Source organism: Panthera leo, chromosome C2, assembly GCF_018350215.1.
Source record: "Panthera leo isolate Ple1 chromosome C2, P.leo_Ple1_pat1.1, whole genome shotgun sequence".
In the NCBI taxonomy this organism is placed as follows: Eukaryota; Metazoa; Chordata; class Mammalia; order Carnivora; family Felidae; genus Panthera; species Panthera leo.
Window position 1 is genome coordinate 120,043,884 of NC_056687.1, and position 24,182 is coordinate 120,068,065.

The 24,182-nt window shown below is 40.7% G+C and overlaps 1 protein-coding gene across 17 annotated transcripts in view; it reads left to right on the forward strand.

Annotated features, from left to right (window-relative positions):
* SLC9A9 (solute carrier family 9 member A9) overlaps positions 1-24,182 on the forward strand; it is a 766,376-nt gene that overhangs the window by 560,875 nt on the left and 181,319 nt on the right. For all 17 annotated transcript variants that reach the window (XR_006207068.1, XR_006207069.1, XR_006207064.1 and 14 more), the window contains one exon: positions 13,828-13,876. Coding sequence is in view for 10 of the 17 variants with exons in the window: in XM_042954872.1 (XP_042810806.1) it covers positions 13,828-13,876 (49 nt within the window). In the remaining 7 variants the exon portion in view is untranslated. The remainder of the gene's footprint in view (positions 1-13,827; positions 13,877-24,182) is intronic.

A 24,182-nucleotide genomic window follows, 5' to 3' on the forward strand; every position in this document is an offset into this window, starting at 1 on the left:
TTTAGGCATTAGAAATTATAGAAGGTCATGATGTGGGGAGGTAGCCTTCTCAAAACAACTTGTAGATTACCTGCCCTACTAACAAGTAAAGTCATTTGGGGATGAAGAGTTCAGAACCAACTATTGGAATTGTACCTTTCTCATCACTTGTGCTGTGGATAAACATCCATAGGTTTTGCAAAGTTTTGTTACCCTTTTAGGATTATCTCCAGGACATTATTCCACCTAAATGTCTCCTAGTCATCATTCACTTTGGCTGAGTCGCCTTTGCTCCTGAATGATTGCATAGAGAATTTTATGTTTCCTTAAATGTACGTTCCATGTGTTTACTTTCATTGTCAAAGTTCATTCTTGGTTTTTGTAGATGATGTCTCATGGAGAGAATACGTTCCTTGCATCCAGATAACACATTCCCATCCAGGCCCCTTCCCACTGAAGCCAGAACATGTGAAAAACTAGATACCATATGTTTTTACTCTTATGTGGATCCTGAGAAACTTAACAGAAGACCATGGGGAAGGGGAAGGGGAAAAAAATTTAGGGAGAGAGCCAAACCATAAGAGACTCTTAAAAACTGATGGGGCGCCTGGGTGGCTCAGTCGGTTGGGCGTCCGACTTCGGCTCAGGTCATGATCTCCCGGTCTGTGAGTTCGAGCCCCGCGTCGGGCTCTGTGCTGACAGCTCAGAGCCTCGAACCTGTTTCGGATTCTGTGTCTCCCTCTCTCTCTGACCCTCTCCCGTTCATGCTCTGTCTCTCTCTGTCTCAAAAATAAATAAACGTTAAAAAAAAATTTAAAAAAAACTGAGAATAAACTGAGGATTGATGGGGCGTGGGAGGGAGGTAAGGGTGGGTGATGGGCATTGAGGAGGGCACCTGTTGGGATGAGCACTGGGTGTTGTATGGAAACCAGTTTGACAATAAATTTCATATTAAAAAAAAAATGACGGCACTTCAGATCAACATTGCACACCAGGGATGCTCTTTAATGGAGAGCTGGGATCAGGCCACCGTTACACCTGGAGTTCTTTTTTTTTTTTTTTTAATTTAATTTTTTATTTTTTTAAATTTACATCCAAATTAGTTACCATACAGTGCAACAATGCTTTCAGGAGTAGATTCCTTAGTGCCCTTACCCATTTAGCCCATCCCCCCTCCCACAACCCCTCCAGTAACCCTTAGTTTGTTCTCCATATGTATGAGTCTCTTCTGTTTTGTCTCCCACCCTGTTTTTATATTATTTTTGTTTCCCTTCCCTTATGTTCATCTGTTTTGTCTCTTAAAGTCCTCATATGAGTGAAGTCATATGATTTTTGTCTTTCTCTGACTAATTTCACTTAGCATAATGCCTTCCAGTTCCATCCACATAGTTACAAATGGCAAGATTTCATTCTTTTTCATTGCCGAGTAATACTCCATTGTACATATATACCACATCTTCATTATCCATTCATCCATCGATGGACGTTTGGGCTCTTTCCATACTTTGGCTATTGTTGATAGTGCTGCTATAAACATGGGGGTGCATGTGTCCCTTTGAAACAGCACACCTGTATCCCTTGGATAAATGCCTAGTAGTGCAATTGCTGGGTCATAGGGTAGTTCTATTTTTAGTTTTTTGAGGAACCTCCCTACTGTTTTCCAGAGTGGCTGCACCAGCTTGCATTGCCACCAACAATGCAAAAGAGATCCTCTTTCTCCACATCCTGGCCAACATCTGTTGTTGCCTGAGTTGTTAATGTTAGCCATTCTGACAGGTGTAAGGTGGTATCTTATTGTGGTTTTGATTTGTATTTCCCTGATGATGAGTGATGTGGAGTATTTTTTCATGTGTCGGTTGGCCATCTGGATGTCTTCTTTGGAGAGGTGTCTATGCATGTCTGTTGCCCATTTCTTCACTGGGTTATTTGTTTTTTGGGGATTGAGTTTTATCAGTTCTTTATAGATTTTGGATACTAACCCTTTATCTGATATGTCATTTGCAAATATCTTCTCCTATTCTGTCGGTTGCCTTTTAGTTTTGCTGATTGTTTCCTTCGCTGTGCAAAAGCTTTTTATTTTGATGAGGTCCCAATAGTTCATTTTTGCTTTTTTTTCCCCTTGTCTCCGGAGACGTGTTGAGTAAGAAGTTGCTGCGGCCAAGATCAAAGAGGTTTTTGCCTGCTTTCTCCTCGAGGATTTTGATGGCTTCCTGTCTTACATTTAGGTCTTTCATCCATTTTGAGTTTATCTTTGTGTCTGGTGTAAGAAAGTGGTCCAGGATCATTCTTCGGCATGTCACTGTCCAGTTTTCCTGGCACCACTTGCTGAAGAGACTGTCTTTATTCCATTGGATATTCTTTCCTGCTTTGTCAAAGATCAGTTGGCCATACATTCGTGGGTCCATTTCTGGGTTCTCTATTCTGTTCCATTGAACTGAGTGTCTGTTCTTGTGCCAGTACCATACTGTCTTGATGATTACAGCTTTGTAGTATAGCTTGAAGTCTGGGATTGTGATGCCTCCTGCTTTGGTTTTCTTTTTCAAGATTGCTTTGGCTATTCCGGGTCTTTTCTGGTTCCATACAAATTTTAGGATTATTTGTTCTAGCTCTGTGAAGAATGCTGGTGTTATTTTGATAGGGAACACCTGGAGTTCTTAATAGCTTGGGATGGTGTTGAGTGAGACAAGGAGATGCACTTTTGATACTGTCACATGAGCCGTTTGAGAAGTAACCACAACAGTTTATGATGTGGGCAACAGAGGCACAAGGAGATGGCAGATAAAATTAAATTTCCTTATAACCTGCAGCCCACTGACAAATACTTGAGGCTGGCTGAGTATAACATTTCTCCAGGAAAACTTCCTACTGTCTTCATGTTAATGCTTTGCTAGGTGGAAAAACAACCTTCTGCTTGAGGCTAGCTAGGCCTCCAGTATCCTTGAGTCTTCTTTAGCATATGAAAGTCCCTTTGGAAACTTCCCTTTGACTTTACCATTCCCATTTCCCAAGTATGTGATCAGTCTCTCTTCACAGTCCCGGGGCAGCTCTTTCTGCCCACAGGTCCTGTACTGTGCTTTAATAAAATCACCTTTTTTTGCACCAAAAGATGTCTCAAGAATTCTTTCTTGACCCTCATCTCCAAATCCCCATCACTCCAAAACCACATCAGTTTCTAGGTTTTAAGTTTTCTGCTTCTCATTCAGACCCTTAACAGTCTGGGATTTATTTTCAACCACTTTTAGTTTCACACCAACGTAGAAAGCAGACTCCTGTAACAACCTCATATTCAGTAATAAAATGTCTTGTTTTCCCCATAGTCTTCAGTTTGACATCAAGAAGATGCTCCACCCGGTAACACATGAGAATTTAAATAAGCTAATCCACTTGAAAGGATAGCTCTTCTGGGGAATGTGCCCTTGGCTCTGATAAATCCCTAATTGCCCAAGCAGGGCACCCTGAAGTGAAGCCTTAGGGCAGGAAGTCCAGATGACTTGATAAGCTATTGTATCTATCTTCCCACCAAAGGATGTCAGTGTGCTTGTGGTTTAGGTCAAAAGAAATTAGTCTGAGGATTCAGTCTCAATCCAGGTTATGGTTGACTGTTATCTGTAGCCTGAAATTAGCTTACATCTTGGCAGAACTAAGTACTCCAAGCTCAGAGGAAGTCTTGCCAAACTTAAAGAACAGGATGTAGATCTGCATTTGTGTCTGTGACATATACTTGTTTATTGGTGTTTATTTCTCAAAGAACATAATTTTTCCAGCATACTTACATATTCCCAAATGTATTTCTAAATTGTCAGACATTACAAACACTGGCCCCACAGCTCATCCACACATCCAGAGCACACCTACTCTAATCTGTCTTTACACTGTAAATAAGCCTTCACTGGAACCCGAATCACAAGGAAAACCTACTTTAAGCTCAGGTGAGGAAAGGTAAAACATAACTGTGATGCTGGAGTTATTCAGTTACATCTTCATCCAGAGGGCCTAAGTAGCAATGACAACAACATCAACAATTACCTCAACAACAGTAGCAGCTACTGCTCCTGAGTACTTTCTAGTTATAGTCCTGTGCTGAGCCCCTTGAGTGCATTTTCTCACAAGCACGCTGGAATAGTTACTATTCATATTCCATTTTATGGAAAAGGAAACTGGGGCATAGCTTCTTGGCTACAGTCACAGAGTAAATGGTGGAACTAGCTAGTCAGGGCATCTAACTCCTGGTGATTATGCTATAAGCCTCTAGTTAGCTGTTACCCAGTATTTTCAGTAAACTGTGTCAGCAAAAAGTTAAAGAGAGACCAGACCCTTCTTTACTCTGGTCAGCCTGATAAAGACCCATCCATAATCTCTGGGAGAAAATAAAAGTCATGTGGGCAACCTCTGGACACCAAGACAGCAATGTCACATGAACCCTTGATCTAGCCATTTTCAATTTGGTAATCAGACATGTCCCAGGTGTGGGAAAATGCAACCTAGGAGAACATACAGGGAACCAACAGATGACAGTGTGTCCATGCACTGGTGGAAACCCAGAGGGGCAGCTCCGCTCTCAGCAGCATCCCCAGGCTTGAAGCTTACTCTTCAATAGGGGTTCACAGTCATATCACATGCTTCGTGTCCCCAAACTGGGGAACTTCCTTTTCTTCCTTCACTTCACTGGCAGATATGTCATCTTGTCACTTCCCAAATTTAAAATTCCAGTTGCCTCCCAGTACACATTAACCTTTGTATTCTAAAACCACTCTTCTGATGTATAAAATCATCTACCCAGTCTTTGGCCAAGAGAGTCTCTATTACACCTCTGATATAATTCCTCATAATTTGTCTGAAAGCAAACAAGGAGTGAAGGGCTGTTATTTTTCCTGATACTGAGCCCGCATTGACTACATTTGGGCATCTCCCATATGGGACTGTCCCATGTAGTGCATATTAATCCACACCGAAATTTTCTACATCTATTGCCACAAACTTCATTCAGAAAGTGTTCACTTCTTTCCAAGGTTATGATAAATTACTCTCCTGAGCCTCTTTCCTACCAGCCTCTCTGTAAATAAGATGCCCAAACTGTCTGCAGATACCAAACGTGACACACCCTTCTCCAGCTTCCATTCACATTCCTAGTCCACTGATCTTGACCTTGAAACCCGTTATACCTCCTTTATTCCTTGGACTTTACTGTTTGGTCTCAACCTCCACTTCAGACAGCAAACAGCCAAAACTCTTAAAGGGGAGGGGCTATTTTTTTTTTTTTTTTTTTTTTTTTTTTTTTTTTTGAGCTGGTAACAATATATAGAGCTAACCTTGCTTCACTCACAATAGATCTGCTCAGGCCCTACTGACTCTGAGCTTGTTTCAACTTTCTAACAGGATGCACCTCAGGGAAAATTCCCTCTCCTACTTCTCCTGTAATATGGTTAACATTAGGGGTAAACAGTTCTGGTGTCCTGAGAGGAAACTCAGAAATATTTCAATACTTTCCTCTCCTTCACTACACAGTTTTTCACGTGCTACCACCACCCCTCCAAGTACACATCTGTCAAATCTACCTCTTCTCCACCACACTCTCTCCCTTTAGACTCTAATGGACTCTTGGGTGGACTATTTCAGTAGTCTACTACTAAATGACCTTCATGCCTCCAGTTTCTTAATCTCACAATTTTGCCACTAGTGATTTTTCTAGAACATGAATCTATTTCAACCTCTACTGCCTATAGGAAACAAAAACAAAAGCAAAAACAACAACAACAACAAACCACTTTCTTAGCATAGCATTCAAGGCCCTTTTTAATTGTCCTGAAATTACTTTCTGACCTCACCTGCCCACCTCATCACAGGTAATGCTTGTAGTGTAGCCATACAGTGCTATTTACCATGTCTCAAACCTACTTGGTACTTTTAAACTTCTATGCCTTTGTCCATGCTGTGCCCTCAGCCTGGAGTGCCCTCTCCCAAATTCCTTTTCTCTTACCATTAAACTTATCCTTTCTGTTGTGTTGGTCCAAGCCTATTGATAGTGATGCTATGGGCTAGGAATGCCTGAGGCACACACCTGGCTGTATTACTCATAGAGAAGATCCCACAGACATTTTCTCCACCAGGGCCAATGTTGTGGCTGGACCAGCCCTTGTGGTTTTCATCATGATTACAAGATGCCTACACTTCAGCAAAAACCATCAGGGAACTTTGAGGAATGAGATTTATTATCATGAGTCCTGGACAGTATATACTTGGCATGCTTGGGGCCATGCAGCAAGGTTGTAGGCACACAGAGAGAAAGAGCATGGACCTGGACCTCTGCCTTTATTAAGGTCCAAGGGTGGGGTATCTAGATGTTCACTTGTTCACTCTTTAGTGGCTAATGTAAAGCAAAGAGCAGGAATTAGGGTGTGGGAAATCACAAGTGGGATCACTCAAGTGGTCAGTCATCTAGGTTACCCAGGGCTTTTCTGAAAGAGGAAATTTTATGAGTGGGACAGCTGAATTCCCTATCTGGTTGTTTAGCTAGTAGCTGTATCATACAGCTGGCAGTATGTTTATTCAAGATGGATATACTTTGAAATGGATGCCTCAGCAAACAAAAGCTTGATGTCAGTCACTCACACTACAGTCAAAAAGCTTAGTGTCAGGCACTTATATAGCATTCACTTTTCAATACCCTACTCTTCTGTGAAATGTACCCAACCTCTCTATATCCTGTCTTGGTTGGGCTATTTGTTGTGTGTTCAAATAACTCTGTGTACAATGCTTATTTCACTGTACCATAGCTCTTTGTTTCCAGTGTCTGTCTCCCTATTAGATCTTGGACCGCTGATAGCAGGAATCCTGTCATTCACCCTTATATCCTAGCATATGTCATTTATAGGATACCTATTCTCAACCCTAACCTATATTATATTTATCATTCAATGTAGGATACATCAATTTTTTTCCTATTAATAACAAGAACAATAAGAACATTAGCTTATGTTTCATGAGAGCTTTGTAGGTAGCAGTCAATATTTTACACACTTTATATGTATTAACTCATTTTATCCTTATATTAGTCCATAGTGTAGATATATACTTATCTCCATAACCAAGAAAACTGAGATTTAGAGGGGTTATTTGTCCCTAAGTTATAAATTAGTAAATGATAGAAATGAGATTTGAACTCATATAGCCTGGCTCCACACTCCCAACTCCTAACTATTGTGCCACATTGAAATAGCAAAATGAACCAAGGTGAGTTTTTTCATTTACTTTAGTTCATTTTCTTATTTCCCCAAAACAAATATAAAATGTATGAGTGATTAATTAGATTAATTTGGGTCATACACAAGCTCCACTAATATTTACTCAAGTGATATAGGATGGGGGTGGTGATTCTGGGTGGTACCAGATTTTGGCCCCTGTGTGATGTTCTTCCAGCTACACAATAGTCCCCAAACCTCTGGGGGTGTCTTGAAGACTCCTCCATTGTCCCAGTCACTCTTCCCTTACTGAAAATGTCATTTTTTACACTTAGTCATCAAACACAATTCTTAGAGAAAATCGTATCTCCTCCCCCACCACCCAGCCCCTGTCAACAGGAGGTTCAAAAGAACCAAAACTGCACCTAGGACCATTGGGATTCACACAATAAGACTAAGCCCTAGTAATATTTCACTGCCTTTCTGGAGGTGCTAAGTGATAAGGATCAGAATGGATTTTGTTGACTTTAATGGGAAAAGTGAGCCTTTTGTTAGTTACTCACCTTGCTTCCCCTCCAAGAAAAACCCAACTTTGGAGCATTCTTTTGGACCATGATTGGATATGGGAGCATCCTGAGATTTCAATATGTCTAATAAAATTCGCCAAAGAATGGAGGCGCGATAGGAGGGGAAGTGCATTATGGTAGTACAGAGATGTGTTTTGCTCTGAAAATGGAGCTGGATGCTCATTGAAAATGAGGAACCCGGAGTGAGATGTTTGAGAGCACAGCTGGGAATATGTGCAAAGCTCACTTTCATTTTCATTTGAATGCCATAGAGGCAGCACTCAACTTGCTTAAAATTAAAAGGTACATCAAGAATGCAAAACATTGTATAAAATTTTAACCAGTCAGTCTTTTTAGTTGCTTTTTAATCTCTTATTGGTTCTTTATTTTTCTGTACTGTATTTTCATAAATGTTTTGGGGGCTGTGTGGTTGTTCATCATCCACCCCTGGCTTCCCTTTTCTACAGTTGCATGCACCTTTACAGTTAGGTATCCACCACCTGTACCTAATCTTTGTAATCACATTGTGCTTCCTTTTTCACCTTGTTTCTCTCTGCTCTTTCTGCTTGGCTCTACCCATACCCTCTCTTCTCATTGCTCTTCAGACACCTTCCTTTCCTTCTTTGACCTCTGACTCCAACAGCCTACCAGTAAATTTGAAACAAATTCCAATCTGGGAAGTTTGGCCCCCCCTTAAATGAAAATAATATTTTCCTCTGAAATCTCTGTGGCTCAACTGTAGGTATTACTCTAATATATTCAAGGGTTGTCCATTGCAGAGCTGGAGACTAGAAGGTTTGATCTTGAAATTAGTGAGCAGTGAGCATGGCAGTGAGCATTGGCCTCAGGGATTTTTTTAAGTACTGATAATAATGAAAACAATAACATGGACAATAGCTGCTAACATTTCTTGAGAACAGGTACCAGGTCCTAAGGTACCAGGTCCTAAGCTAACCACTTTTATAAATATTTTCTCATTGAATCCTCACCAGAACTCTGGGGAGCATGTTCTGTTATTATCCCCATTGTAATGAGGAAACCAGAGCACAGTGAGTGATGCAGGTCACACAGCAGTGAGAGGCTCTTAATAGCTAGGCTTCAGTGACACCTCAGCAACCACAGGGTAGTTGTGATTCCTGGGATTCCAGCTAGGGCTGATATATCATGAAGAGCACTGGCAGGTAGAACCAGACAGGTGAACACAAGGTGGGCCAGGGTTACAGTAGCCAGAGCAAGATGATCACAGGTGCTACAGAAAGGGTTCAGTCTGCGAGCAGAGATCAGAGTTGGAGGTACAAAGCTACTTACAGTCCAAGTCAGTGAAAGCAGACAGTGATGGGGAATCTGAAACAAGGTAGGGCAACAAGATGGATGGTTCATGGTGGTGATCAGAAGATTAGGGACTGTAGTGGAACATTCAGGAAAGGAGGTAGTGCATGACAGGTACCCAGTGGTTGCCACGCTGGAGTTTAGAGGGAGGGGATTCAATCGATTGGAGACGCACTGGCAGATCTGGTGGGGCCACAGCTCAGGGACCATTTTGGGTAATGCTCAGAAATAAGGACAGGTCCGGTTACCAACCCTGGGGCACTGTATCCGGATCAGATGAACAGAAAGGGGGCTTAATACCACAGGAAAGATGCGTGCCATACACCTGTGATCTCTCACCTGGGGAGCTGCTATAAACACACATAGCACTACAAGCTGTGTGCCATGGTGTCTTCTTTCTTTTTTTTTTTAATTTTTTTAATGTTTTTATTTATTTTTGAGACAGAGAGAGACAAATCATGAGCAGGGCAGGGGGAGAGAGAGAGGGAGACACAGAATCCAAAGCAGGCTCCAGGCTCTGAGCTGTCAGCACAGAGCCCGACGCGGGGCTTGAACTCACAGACCGTGAGATCATGACCTGAGCCGAAGTCAGACGCTCAACCGACTGAGCCACCCAGGCGCCCCTATGGTGTCTTCTTTCTATTAGTTTCTCAAACCCATAGTGTGTAAATGATCTTTTATACCTAAAAGTGAGTGGATTCAAGGTTAACCCTAACAGAATGTCACTTTCACACTCTGACTTGCTCTCTTGAACAAGAGAGTAAAAGACACAGATGCAGCTGGCATGTTTGTGTAACCCTGGGGATGCTGTGTGAACGTGCCACACGTGCTGATATCAGTATATTTATCTCAGTAGAGAAAAGGTAGAAAATTGCCCTCAGAGGCAATGGGGACTTGGTCTGTGGAAGTAGGGCAGAGAGTGGGGCAGGGAACAACTGTGTTTTACTGTAATCGCTTCTATAACATTTCAGTTTTATTGTTTTGTTGTGTATGTGTGCATATCTGTGTGTTGTAAACTTGAAAAAATGTATTAAATTTGACTATCAAGCAATCAGTCCCGTACTAAATTAAAAGGTAGAAGGGAGCACAGAGACCATCTGCTAATATATTGTTGCAGGCAGGAAATCTAGGCAATCTAACTGGCAGATATAAGAATTTTTAAAAGAGAAAGAATAGTAGCCAGAGACCATTTAATGTGGGCATAAAGAGGTTCATATAGTGCTTGGAAATCATCATAACACAGCGAGTATTACACTTTATGGGGCCGGTGGTGGTGCTGGGACTTCCAGGAAAGATCCAAGTATCCCCATCACATTCTGTTTAAGGAGGCAGGGAGCCAGGTAATGTATTTTAGCAGGGTTTTTATCAAATGAGGTAAAATCAAGAGAGGAAGATACTGTTCTTATGTGACTTCCCTTCATAACACATAAATTATAGTAAATGTTTTAGATTTTTCTAATTAAACCTGCCAAACTGCACACTCTCTGAGGACAGGGCCACAGCTGCCCCAGGAGGGAAGAAAGAACTTACGTAGAGTTTCTCTCTCCTCAAGCCACGGGAGATGTTTAGTCTGCTCAAGGCCAAGAAGGGCCACAGGCCTGGCCCCAGGAGCAGACTTTGGCCTTCCATGAAATGGGAGGAGGGAGGAAGCATTGTTCTTGCTCCCAGTAGAACAGCATTTCTCAGGCCTCTGAGATGCTTCTCACTGAGTCTCACATAAAACCAAAGAACTTAATCTGCTGCCATCATTCCTCAGCTCCATCTGGCTGCTGGAATAATTGAAACGAGAAACGTCTGCTTTGATTGCTGCTGGAAAGGAAAACTTAAGTTTTCGTGGAAAACCTTAGTACTGCCTCAAACAAGAAACCTTATTCGGTTTCTTGTGAAATTCGATTTCTGTCCTCTTGAGTTTTCTAGACAGGGAACCAGAAAAAGGCCCTAAATAGATGCGGCAATGGGAACTTTGGGACCCCCAGTTCAATTCATAGCCTAGATAGGTGCCAGGTAGTCCATTGAGGAGGGGGACAGGGAGAAGGGGGATCTAGGCTTACCCAGAAATAAAGCCTCCTAGGGGTCCTCAGCATCAGCCAGAGAGCTCAGAGCCATCAGAGCTTTGAATGTGGCCCGGCATCATGAGGCGGGGGGCCAGGGTGTCTCCACACCTGTCCCTCACTGGTCAAAGAGGTTGGACCCAGGCCATCTGCACCACAGCGTCACTGCCTGGACCCACCTTGGAAGGCCAGGCCCTAGCTCCCCCTTCACTCTTTCTCCCTACCCCTTCCTCATTTCCTCCCTGTCTCTCACCTCTCCTAGCCTTCCACCCTCCTTGCCCCTTCTCCTGCTCCTCTCCTCCCCAGGACTTCTCTCCCCCTGCCTCCCTCCCCGTGCACTGCCTCCTTCCTCCCTTCTTTCTTTGGGAAGCCAGTGCCTTACCCATTAGGCCACAGGGTAACTCTCCCTCTCCTCTTTCCTCATCCCTACTTGTCTCTCCTCCCTGACCCCTTTCCCTCCCTCCTTTCTCATTCCCTCTTTTCTCATTCCTTCTCTCCATCTGACTTCAAATAGATAAAAGAGATCTTTCTACTCTAAGAAAATCAAAGGTTAGTCCCTACCAGAGGCTCTTCTCAGTTCACATACAATAAATAGCTACCCATTTCGCTCCCTGGTTTAGAAAGAAGAGGCTATTCATTGCCAGAAGACAGTGATTTTTTTGAAGCATCAGAAGTATTTTAAATAAGCTGTCTCTGCGCTGCTTTCCTTTCACTGGACAGCACACCTGCCAGCTGCTGGCTCCTCACCCTGCTTTCCCCTCCTCCACCTGGAGAACAGAATGGCAAGGGGGCTAAAGAAGTGTTTGCAGGGGTAGGAGTTAAAGGGAAGACCCCAAAGCTCTAGGAATTGAGGCATTCACAGAACAGGTGCTGGTGGAGCTTGGGTGGGATGTCTGAGGCCCTGAGCTGCTCCTCCTAGTCCTCCCCTAGTCTTCCCAGCCTGCCTCCAGACAGACAGAGGCCCACTCTGGAGCAGAGGAAGTTCAAACTCCAGGACCCTCAACTGCTCTGGCCCTTTTGAGGCCCTGGGAAGAAACCCAGCATTGTGTTCCCATGGTCCTATGTTTTTTGCAAGATTTGCAAAAGGAATATATTTTAACCACAGTGGGGTTTGATGACTCTTTCCACTACAGTTTCCCCTCAGTCATACCTCTCCTCTGGTCTATTGGCCCTGGAGTGGGCATTTGGGGGATCCGACTCAGGGGAAGCTGAGTTGGGAATGCATTTAGTTTATATTTAGTAGGATATGTTTGTGTGGTCTGCAGTCACTTCTGTGCATGGGCAAGTTATGGCTGGCCATCCCAGTGCCGGAATGGCTTATAAGAATAGTGCCACAAGGCTGAATCAAAGTTGAATACGTCCTACAGCGCCAGGCTTCAGAAGTCTGTGGGCAGTTGTAGAAAAACAAGGCTTGAAATGTCCTGAGCCTGAAGCTAGTCTGTGGAAAATTCTTCCAATCATGAGATGTGTAAAATTCCAAGTGGAGGATTCCGTTCTCATTGGTGCCCCCATCAAAACAGAATTCAGGAATATATTCGATGACGCAGTATATACACTGACAAGCCCACTGTGCTTTGTTTATGGGAATTGCACAAAATGAAATTTATCAGATATCTTGTGTTTTCAGGGCATTAATGTGTAGCAGCACTGCACACAGCTGGCATGTCTGTAAGCAGGCATGCTTTAGTGCCTCCCAATTATCAATAATTTCGATCGATCTTGTTAGAGGAAAGACTACCTTATCTTCCTATTCTCTCTTGTACAAAATCATTGCCATATAAAGAAAGTATCAAAGTATGGAGGCAAAACTTACAGAGGAAAAAGTTATTTTAAAAGTGTGTTAGGCAGTTAATTCGAATATTAATTATTTTTATGGATTTCGAAACATCTGTTGCATTTGCCAGATTTTTAAATCATGAAACGTTTTGTAATTTACTTTTTCTTTCCCAAAAGTCATTTCCATACCTAATTTTGTGGTCATATTTTTGTATTAATTTTTTTTTCTTTTTTATTTTTTTACTGTTTATCTATTTTGAGAGACAGAAAGAGCATGAGCAGGGGAGGGGCAGAGAGAAGGGGAGACACAGAATCCAAAGTAGGCTCTAGGCTCCAAGCTGTCAGCACAGAACCCATCATGGGGCTCGAACCCACAAACCATGAGATCTTGACCTGAGCCGAAGTCAGACGCTCAACCGACTGAGCCACCCAGACACACCGTATTACAGGCTCTTTTAAAAAGAGGCCCCCAGGTCAAATTGTTTCAGCCTCAGGCCCCAGAACCCTGAATCCTCTCTACTGGCAGCTTTGGTGAGCATCTGGACAAAGGCCTGTTCTTTTCTGTCTCCAGGAGCCTGCTCCAACCCAGCCCCCACATTCCGGGAGCAGTTTGGTCATGAGTCCTGCAGGGATAGCAGGTGGCCTTTCCTCCAGGATCTCTATTTTCAGGGCTGTGGACATTCTCAGGCTCCTACTGTTATCGAGAGACAGCAGTGAGGAACAAGAGTTGGTGCTCAATCTCACTAGCTGTGCTGAGGCCCAGCTGTACAAGTTCTCATTTTGACACGAATGCATTTGAGGTTCTTTTGATTCAGGGAGAGGTAGGATGGTTTTCTACCAAACCTTTCCTTTGATCTGTATCATATTTGGTTCTAGTGATCTGCCACACAAAACTGTTGCGTCTCATCTGCAGCAAGGCCCTTACCAGTTTTCTCATTTCTTTAACAGAGTTGGTGTGGATCTGGATGAAGATCTGAAGGAGCCCACCTCACACCAGGCAAGTCAAAGAGGCCAATTCATAGAGTATAGAAATATAAAATGTTCTGTTCCATGGAATCTTCCATGCTTGTCCAGCATGTGGCCAAGGGGCTCAACCTAAAGGGCACTGCCTCCACTGATAAAACACACCCAATGGCTATAAAATACCTGGGAATCGATAACCTTTGTATAACCTTTAGAATGCTTAGAACTAGAATGCACTTGCACCCTCTCTGTGGCAACAAGAAGCTGGAAACTCTACAGTATAGAAGCAAGAGCATGGTTCTTGGAATGAGGTAGCCTGGAGTTCAAATCCTCTGCCTAGGGACTTGCTAGCTAGGTAATCTCAGTGAAATTTATTCAGTGCATGTCCAATGCATGTTGGGCACACATGCCCAAATGGACCTGTTTCTCCTGCACAGCTTCTCATTAATCAGGTCTAGGTGTATAGAGATATTGAAATATTGAAAATTTGCAAAAGCACAGCAAAACTGTCTAGGTGATCCATTCCTAACTTAACCACACAACCATTCGCTGCAGAGACCTGAAAATCCTTAGGGAAATTTGTTCAAAATAATGTGCTGTTCCCTCAAGTACAGGAAATGTATGCCCCAAACTCTGAACTTGAACCTGACATCGCAGTAGAATCTGCCATTGGCAATTTTGCATTAGCCATTTCTAATTCAGTACTTAAAACAATTGTGTAGGAATGTTGCACCTTTTGTTGAAATTGTAAGCAGATAGACACAATAGTATAATATAAATAAGTGATGTTGCTTAATGACTCGTGTTATGATCATACCTGGATTTAAAGAGGATCCATCCCTTTTATTTTGTGATTTTTTTTTTTCTATAATGCCATCAATGAGGCACAGCTGGTTAGTGCTCCTGGGTAAAATGTTGCTACTTTCCTCGTTTACATAGACATAAAGAAGGAAGGATCCTGTGCTCTATAAAAAGGCCTGGAAAATTAAGTTGGTGATGATCCTGGCTTATTGTACTTTCAATTTTTTTTTGTACATGTGTTTCAAGGCCAGGCTGGTGCTGTTTTCTCAGACTCCATAGCCCAGGAAACACACCTCACTGCAGGAGTGAGCACAGCAGGTGTGCCAGCACACTGGGATTGGGGCCAGCTTGGTGACCTGAGAAGGGAGAATAAAGCCCATCTCCTTATACTCATGGGCTGTAATGAGTAGTTAGTAAGGTGCCATGGTGGCTGATTTTTGAAAAGCATTTTCATCTCATATAGGTCAACTAATCCATCCTCCTACCTTCAAGCAAAACTTTTATCTAAATTCTATCTTTCTCTTCTATCTTTTTCTTTAAAAGAGATAGAATAAGAAAATGCATCAAAGCAAATTCTTCATCTTTCTCTAGCTGCCTAATATTTTGAAATCACATATAATTATTAGGAAGATTACCTAGGAGCCTAACTCCTTCCTTTTACAATTTAGACATTTTATTTTAGCTCATTCACACCATTGTTAATTCAGTAATAACTCCTACCTGAAGATACTTAAACCAGTAGAAAGTAGTTGTTGTTGTTGTTGTTGTTGTTGTTAGAGACATGAGATAGGGCAACTAGGTCCAGTGAAAACTGCATTGTATTTGAATCTCCAACAGTTGTTTTACCTCTTTGAGTCTCAGTTTCCCTATGTGTAAAGTGTGGTTGATAATAATGTCTACTTCTCCAGATTGGTATAACGATCAAGTGAAATTATATTTATGAAAACTACAAAACTTAATTTAGTTAAACCCTTCTCATCTTATGAAGGATTTGTGACAGCTTACCCATAGAATAAAATAATAGTAAAATATTTTAAGAGAATTTTAAAATTCAATAAATAATATTACTAACAGCAGAAAGTCAAAACCAGAGGGATAAAGAGAATCAAGAATAAGCAGATCATGAGGTCCTATATACTTGCTTAGTCAAGCCACAAGTGAACTTTGGTAGCCAAGGGGGGAAAAGAGGAAAAAATAATCACTAATATACTAAATTATTATCATTAGAGGGAAAAAGTGTACTCTCTCCTCAAGCAGTACAAAACTTCGCAGGCCACCGTTTTAAAAGATATTTCTCACTTGGGGCTTCCTGTACAGGACACATAAAGAGCTGTACAAATGTTAGCTAACTAATCTTATTATAAATTACACGGTTCCTACTGAACTTCTGCTCCTTCAAATAATTTTGTTTTTAAGAGGTGTCCTGGAAGTGTTCCTATTCATAATAATATTTGACTACCAAGGTAGCTACATTTCAGAAAGAGATTTTCTCCAAACCTTGGAATAATTCTTATCTTCCATGTCAAGTACAGGAAACAGTGGCATTGAGCTAGAAATTAAAAAAAAAAACAAAAAAAAAAAACAGTGTCCATGCCGCTGCCACCTGACCTGGACAGTTTTTTTGTTTTTGCTTTTGGTGTTTTTTTTGGTACTTTCCAAACCATGTGTCAAGAACCTCTTTGCCCTCATTTTGCCTGACATCTCTTTGCTTATTATCAGCATCTGTTGCTCTGGAGGACTGAAGAGCATAAACCCTCATTCTTAGGAAGATTGCATGTTTCCACTTGGTTTGCATGTATTCAGTTGGGCTTGTGTTAACAAATAAGATGATTTTCGCACCAGTCAACTTCTAAAAGTAGAAGAAAAAGAGGAAGACTATTTTTACCAAAAGCTAAAAATTTTACAGTTATGGCAATTACTGATTGTATACTCTCAAAATCAGTAACAAACACACGTTATTATATTTTTTAAGGAACTTCTTCTTTCTCAGTTGGTGGACAGTAAAACAGCCTTTGGGAAATGCGAACTTCTAACTGTCACTAACCAGCAATGTCACGATTTTCCTTTTTGCCTTGCAACAGCTTTAGAGTGTGAATGGTATTATACTTCTGCTTGTACCAGACCCAAAAGCTTTAGAAAGCATGTTCTACATACAGGTATTAAAGTTTAAATATGTACTCTATGCAAATGTGCTTCTTTGAGAAATGGGAGATAGTACAGTTGTGAATTTTATGTCTCTTAAATTTAAAAGCAAAAACAAAAGAACTCTGAGACTCCCACCCCCTCCCCTACTCCCACCATAAGAGGTTTTCCTTATAATTGATGCTGAGTTTTAGAAAACACAGCACTGCACAGAAGTTGAGAATCACTGGAGCATCACACTTGCCTTAATATATTAATAGAAATTCCTGCTGCCCAAGAAGGCTCACCACTGTTGCTTCTTTTTCCCTTTTTGCCATTTTTCTCATAATCATTCTAACATTTGTTGAGTGCAGACTATTGTTAACACTTCTAAGCACCTTGTCTGTATTAATTCAATTTCCAAGATAACCCTATCCCTATGAGCAGATACCATTGTTATCCCCATATTACAAATGAGGAAACTCTATACAGATAAGTTAAATAGCTGGTCCAAGGGTACATAGCAAGAAGAGGTGGAGTGTTAATCTAGACAATCTGGTTCCAGAACTTCCACTCTGAAATGGTATGCTTTCATGCATTCATTCATTCATCCATACAATCCACCATGTCAGAGACTAGTCTACATGTGAAGAGGATGCAGCAGTTACCAGTTCAAAGTTTTCACTCACAGAGCTTTTGTTCTAATGGACGATGCTGATGAGAAAAAAGGTAAATGATGTGAGTACAGCAGATAAGAGGATGGTGAACAATGGAGGAGAGGCTATTGCCTCATCAGGGCGGGCCTTTGTTTTTATTTTATTTTATTTTTTAATGTTTATTTATTTTTGAGAGAGAGAAAGAGACAGAGAGACAGAGAGACAGAGCACAAGCGAGGGAGGGGCCGAGAAAGACGGAGACAGAGAATCCAAAGCAGGCTCCAGGCTCTGAGCACAGAGGCCAACACAGGGCTCGAACTCACAAGCCATGAGATCATGACCTGAGCAGAAGTCGGACACCTAACCAATTGAGCCACCCAGATGCCCCAGGGTAGACCTTTCTAAGGAAGTGGCATTTGATCAGAGGTCTGAATGATGTGCAGAAGTGAGCCGTGTGGGATCTGGAGAAAAAACAGTCCAGAAAAAGGGTACTGCAAGGATGAAAGCTGTAGAGTCACAATGGGTTATGGTGTGCTCCATGAGTAGCAGGAAGGCCAGTGTGGCTGTGAATTGGTGAACAAGTTAGGAGAGATGGACATGAACTGGGAGAAACAGAGAGCAGCCAAATCATTGGCCAAGGTGATAAGTGTGGTTTTATTCTACGTGTGATGGAGGAAAAACCCCTAAAGGTTTGGAGCTTGGAAGTAATGGAATCAACCCTTTTTAAGAGCTCATTTTTCTCCCATCTGTACTCTGCCAACTATTACAATGAGGTTAATTTTTATCTTTTCTAACATAATTTTTATTTTTTTTAACACTATGCTTCTCTATGTGCTCTCTTAATGCTAACTTCCAATATTTTTTTTTTGTTCCCATAGTTTCTTCATTGAAATTCTAGTTTTGGTTGTCACTTATGCTTCTGTGTAACCTGTGTGGATCAGTTCTGGTCACTGCAGCTCAAGAAAGAGCAGAGCTGAGAAAGATCCAGAGAAGGGCAACTTCAATAACTTAGCAGAGGGAGATTAAAAGGATTACTATTTCTCCTGCAGAAAGATTAGCACTAAGAAGGAATACAATAAAGTATCTATAAAAATATGAAGAGTGTGAGTAAGGTGAATGAAGTCTTGTTTGCCAATTCCCAGAAAACCGTAACCTGGAATACCCCTAAAATCTGAAAGAGCTCATTTGAGGAAGAATAAAAGGGTATGTTCTTCTGCAATTGATGCTTATTTCTCATGGTCATCTAGAGTTGCAAGGGCTGGAAATATAAGTAGGTTCAAGAGGAGAAGAGATTAATTAGCAGATGCTGGTATCATCTCATCTTGAAATAAAAATTAATTTTTTCCTGTGAATTCTCAAATCTAATATCCTAATTAACATATAGGAAACAGAATAAATATTCATATATATATGAAAAATATATATGAAAAAATTAATTTTTCCCTGTGAATATTTTCAAATGTCCTAATAAACTTATAGAAAACAGAATAAATATTTCCATGTGTGTATATATATATATATATATACACACACACACACACACACACACACCCCAGATTTAACAATTAACATTTTTCCAAACTTGCCCCTATACTGTTGGAATTGACCTCATAAGAATATAAATTCCATACTATACCTCCACAAATATTTCAGAAATAGAATACTAAGCTCTATAAAATTGACCTGACCCAGATGAGGGGTTTTTATGTTGCATTGTAACTAGTAGAATTTTGAGAAAAATAAAAGGGATTTTTCACAGCAAATATCCTAGGTTTTCCCTTGGTAATACTGACTTTATTTGGGTTATAATTACTTTTGTTTTATACATCCAAAAGTGTATTTCCTCCAACTAATTTTTACTGCATAGGACTAAATTCCATATATTTCTCTTACCTATACATTCAATCATTGCAGATTCTAGAAAGCAGGAATGATAATGAGAAAGAGGAAGTGGAAGAAGATGGCAACTACCATTTAGTGAGCACTTTTTATATATTAGGTGCCATGTGTATACCCACTTTTCTTTACCGTGGCCAATCAAAACACCTGTTATCACCCCTAGTTTATAAATTACGAAATTGAAATTCAAAGAATTAAAAGAACTTTCCCAAGACCACCACCACAACAACAAATTCCAGACACTTCAGCAACACCCAAACTCTAGTCCTTAGTTCCTTGATTCAGTGAGATGGCAGCTCTCTGCTTGGACTGTTCTCAGCATGGACTCTACCTTCTTGCACTGCAATGGGAATAGGGCCTCCAGGCAGGGTCCAGGAGAATATAGGCTCACCTCATTCGTTGTCCTTCTCTTGAGAATCACAGGCTTTTGCTGCCTGTCATCTAATACCTAAATTCTAACATATTCTTATGAAACCAGTTATTCTATGATTGTCAACCATTACATATTTTAGAAGTAGGTTTATAAGGGAATACATTGTTTTGTTTTATTTTCAAATATATAATACTATATATTCCAATCACAAGTCTCAATATGAGACTCTTTGCTTTGGTGTTTGTGGTTTGGGACACCATCACTGGGGGACATAATGAGTAAGATACTCCAAGGTGCATTTTCCATTATGATGTGTGTACATGGATGTAAGTGTGTGTGTGTGTGTGTGTGTGTGTGTGTGTGTGTGTACATGCATATAAAAGAGCACACCAACTAAATTGCGATATAAATCAGGCATTAGTTAAGAATAGTACGAAGTATAGTGAAATGATGTGAATCTCCTCCTGCCTGTAAATTCGTCCATCATTTTATGCCTTATATTCAGTCCTAAATCCCTAACATGGTATACTAGATCTAGGATAAGTTTTGATATACTCTTAAGGGGGAAATATATCTTCTATACCCCAAATATGTTACCTTTGTGAATACACTTTGTAAACTACAGAGTTGTGACGTATCATCTTATTATCTCTTCCCAATTCCCACTCCAATGCCTTTTACACTGGGAACTGATGATTCTAGTATATAGTTGTATTAGCTTTCTATTGATGCATAACAAATTATCCCAAAAATTAGTGGCTTAAAACAGCAAATATGTATTATCTCACAGTTTCTATGGGTCAGGAATTTGAAAGCAACTTAGCTGAATGTTTCTAACTTGAGGTCTCTCATGAAGTTGCATTCAGAATGTCAGCTAGAACTACAGTCATCTGCAGGCTTGACTGGGGCTGGGGGATCTACTTCCATGATGGCAGAAGGCCACCAGTTTACTGCTGACTATCGTCAAGAAGACTCATTTCCTTACCACATGTATCTCTCCCTCCATAGAGCTACTTGAGTGTCCTCACAATATGGCCCCTGACTTTCTTCACATGGTCTAACACCAGATAGCAAGGAGGAAGCCACAATGTCTTTTTATGACCTAGTCTTAGATATGGCACACCATCACTTCTGCTCCATTCTAATGATTAAAAATGAGTCACTAAGTACAATCCACATTCAGTAGGAAGGGAAATCAATCTCCATCTTTTAAAGGAAAAAGTGCCAAAGAATCTATGGGTATACATTTTTAAACCACTGCAATATTATATTATATTTATCTGAACCAAATAATTTATTTTCCCCCGGATTAACTTGGATCTCCTATACAGAAAAGCTATTTGAACAAGCCCTTTCTTTGTAGCTAAACCATGAGTGTAGCCCATCTGGTAGTTTATCTTTGTCTACATGTCACCATAACAGTTTTATCCATCCTTGACTAGCTCTTTCCTTCATTTTTTCTTCCCTAAGCATGTGTTTTCTGACTATACCTTCTAGAGAATATTTATGAATTCATCACGGCATGGGGATGGTGAGAAGATTTGTATAAAGTAGTTTCTATGTGGAAGCTAAGAATTAATGATATACATTTCAAAATGTAAATTTGGAAAAATTTCCTGTTGACCTTCAATTGTATTATGCTCCTTCCTCAAAATCCAGAATTTTTTCTCCTTAGGGGCACAGAATCTGGCCCTCTCCTTGGAAATTAGAAAATCAAGGCAATAAACTTGAAATTATTACATAAATACATTTCAAATTGTGGGGAAATGGCAGATCAAAAGTACTGCTATCAAATTTTATTCAAAGGTACAACTTGTAAAAATGCTCTGGAACCCATAAGGAGCTCTACGGGCTTGTTATGATAATTATTTGTCTTTATTATAATTCTGTGCAACTTCCACTGACATTAATATTGGATATGAAATCTCAAAAAATAGAAAGGAAAATCTCTGTCTCCTAATCCATGGAATCCCCCTGAAATGAGGAGCAATCCCACATGATTATCCCAGAGCAGAGTTCATCCAGTTCACTTAACAAAGGCCCCACATTTGAATATTGATAGAGGAATGTATTTGCATTTGCTTAGTTCTTTTTCATTAAGGTTAATATAACAAACAGACCCTTCTTGCTTCACTGTCTGGATTTCACAGATTTCTGGCCTGAGCCTTTTGTTTTCTCCCAGAGGTCTAAATAAGCAAAAAACAAAGAACACCTTCACAATTTTCCTATTGCTTCCTCTCTGGGGTGGTGCTAAGGGTGAGAGCATCACTTAAAAGGTAAGGACTCACTCCCTTCTATGCTCAGTCACTTCCCAACCTCTGGTTTATTCCTTTGTCTAAGGAGGAAAAAGAAAGATATCTAATGTCCCTTTTCCCAGAAATAGAAGATAATAAAGGAACCAGAAATTGCACATATATCAAGCACTCTGCTTCTTAGAAGTATCAAGGGCAAATAAAAGTTAGGATTCAATGCTCTTGAATCTCTGGTTTCCATTTACAACCATGAAACATGAGGCTCAGAGTTGATAAGTGTATTGTTATTAAATGGTAAACGGTAGAGAGTCAGAACTCAAATCTTGGTTTTCAGTTTCTGTATCCTCTGTGTGTTCCAACATGCACACCACTTCCCCTGTAAGACAAGGAACTCAGAAGAAAAGAAATACTGCTAGTGATAAAGAAAATACCATCAAATTCCAGATTCTACTTCTAATGACTGGTCACATCCATTGTCCTTGGGTGTGAGTTGATCTCTGCTTCAGAGTAATCTAGGTAAATTAATGCTACCTGCTGTCCTCTGCCCATCTGGACCCTCCCAGAGGCTTGCCCTCAGTGCTGCCTCATCAGATACCTTTCCTGTTCCAGGGTGACTGCAAAGGCTGGCCTTCCCTGGGCACATTTATCTTCAACCCCCAGTGAACAAGCAGAGCACAGAGTAGACTAACTCATTTATTTCTACTCATTTATTGATGGCCTTTCATAACCGAGTTATTAAGTCATCAATAACTTCAGAAAAATAAATGAATGGATCCAGAACTGGGCCAACAGATATTTAAGATACCCACTGAAAATTTTATCTGTGATCAGCAGAAAAGTCAATGCTGGGTCATCAGTGGCATTTCCCTCACCTGGGAAAATATGGTCTATGTTTTATTCTAATTAGAACCCAGTCAATTTCTTTATAAACTAGTAAAATAAATAACATCTCCAATCTCTCAAGTAAAATAAAGTTGAAAAAAATTTACATTTGTTAACATTTTCCAAAGTGCTACCTAATATGTGCTGCTCTTATCAACTGTCAAAAAAAAATCTCTGAAAGTCTTGCCAGAAATAGAGTATAAGATATTTCACTAGTGCTTGTGAGTTCTAGTATATTCCCCTCAGGAAATAAAATAAAAAGGATAGGGAAGGAGGAAAGAAAGCCAGAAAAGGTTTTTCTAAGACCTTGAAAAACCCTTGAAACCAGTATCTAGGAGTCTAGGGAAATTCCTAACAATGATGTTAAATTTCTATAGGGACACTTTCAAAGCCTTCAGCACTTTACCCAGCTGATGGGAGCCATGCATTTTCATTATGTTTGGGGATGTAGGTAGCAGCTCTGTCTTAACTTACATGATCACCCCAGAATCCTGACCTCATCGCCCTATTCAAATATTCTTTTTTTTTTTTAATGTTTATTTATTTTTGAGAGACAGAGGGACAGAGTGCAAGCCGGAAGGGGCAGAGAGAGAGGGAGACACAGAATCTGAAGCAGGCTCTAGGCTCTGAGCTGTCAGCACGGAACCTGATGCAGGACTCGAACCTACAAATTGTGAAATCATGACCTGAGCCAAAGTCAGATGCTTAACTGACTGAGCCACCCAGGTGCCCCCCCATTCAAATATTCTTTTGCCCTAGTTTACTCCCCACTTATAACTTGGGGCCTCACCTGGATGAGAGGAATCTTGGCTGTTGAGAGGTCCCAAATGTGTTTGGAAGCCTCTCTGTGCCTCAGTTGCCTCAGTTTCCTCATCAGTAGAATAGGAATGATAGTAGAACATACTTCAGCTGCTATAATAATTAAAAGAGTTAATCTATGAAGAGCACTTAGAATACTGTCTGGCATATGGTAAGTTTTCAAGAAGTATCAGCTGTGATTGTTGTTGTTGTCATTTATATATAAATATAATATTTTCCATATGATTAGGACCTTGGAGACCAGCCAATCCAATTTCTTCAATTAGTTTTTCAGGCTAGGAAGCTGCAGCCCAATAACTTATTTAATGTTTGTACTTTCTAAAAGCTTAAAGACTAAGTGAGATACTGGCAAAAAGAACATCACCTTTGGAGTCCAGCAGTCCTACAATCAAATTCCAGATCTGTTGCTTGCGCTTGCTGTGTGACTTTGGGCTCATCTCTTCCCTTCTCTGGGCTTCTCTAGGTCCTCACCTATACAATAGGTGTAAACACAACTACCCTGATAGATTGAGTGTTTTGAAAGCTGAAAACTAATGA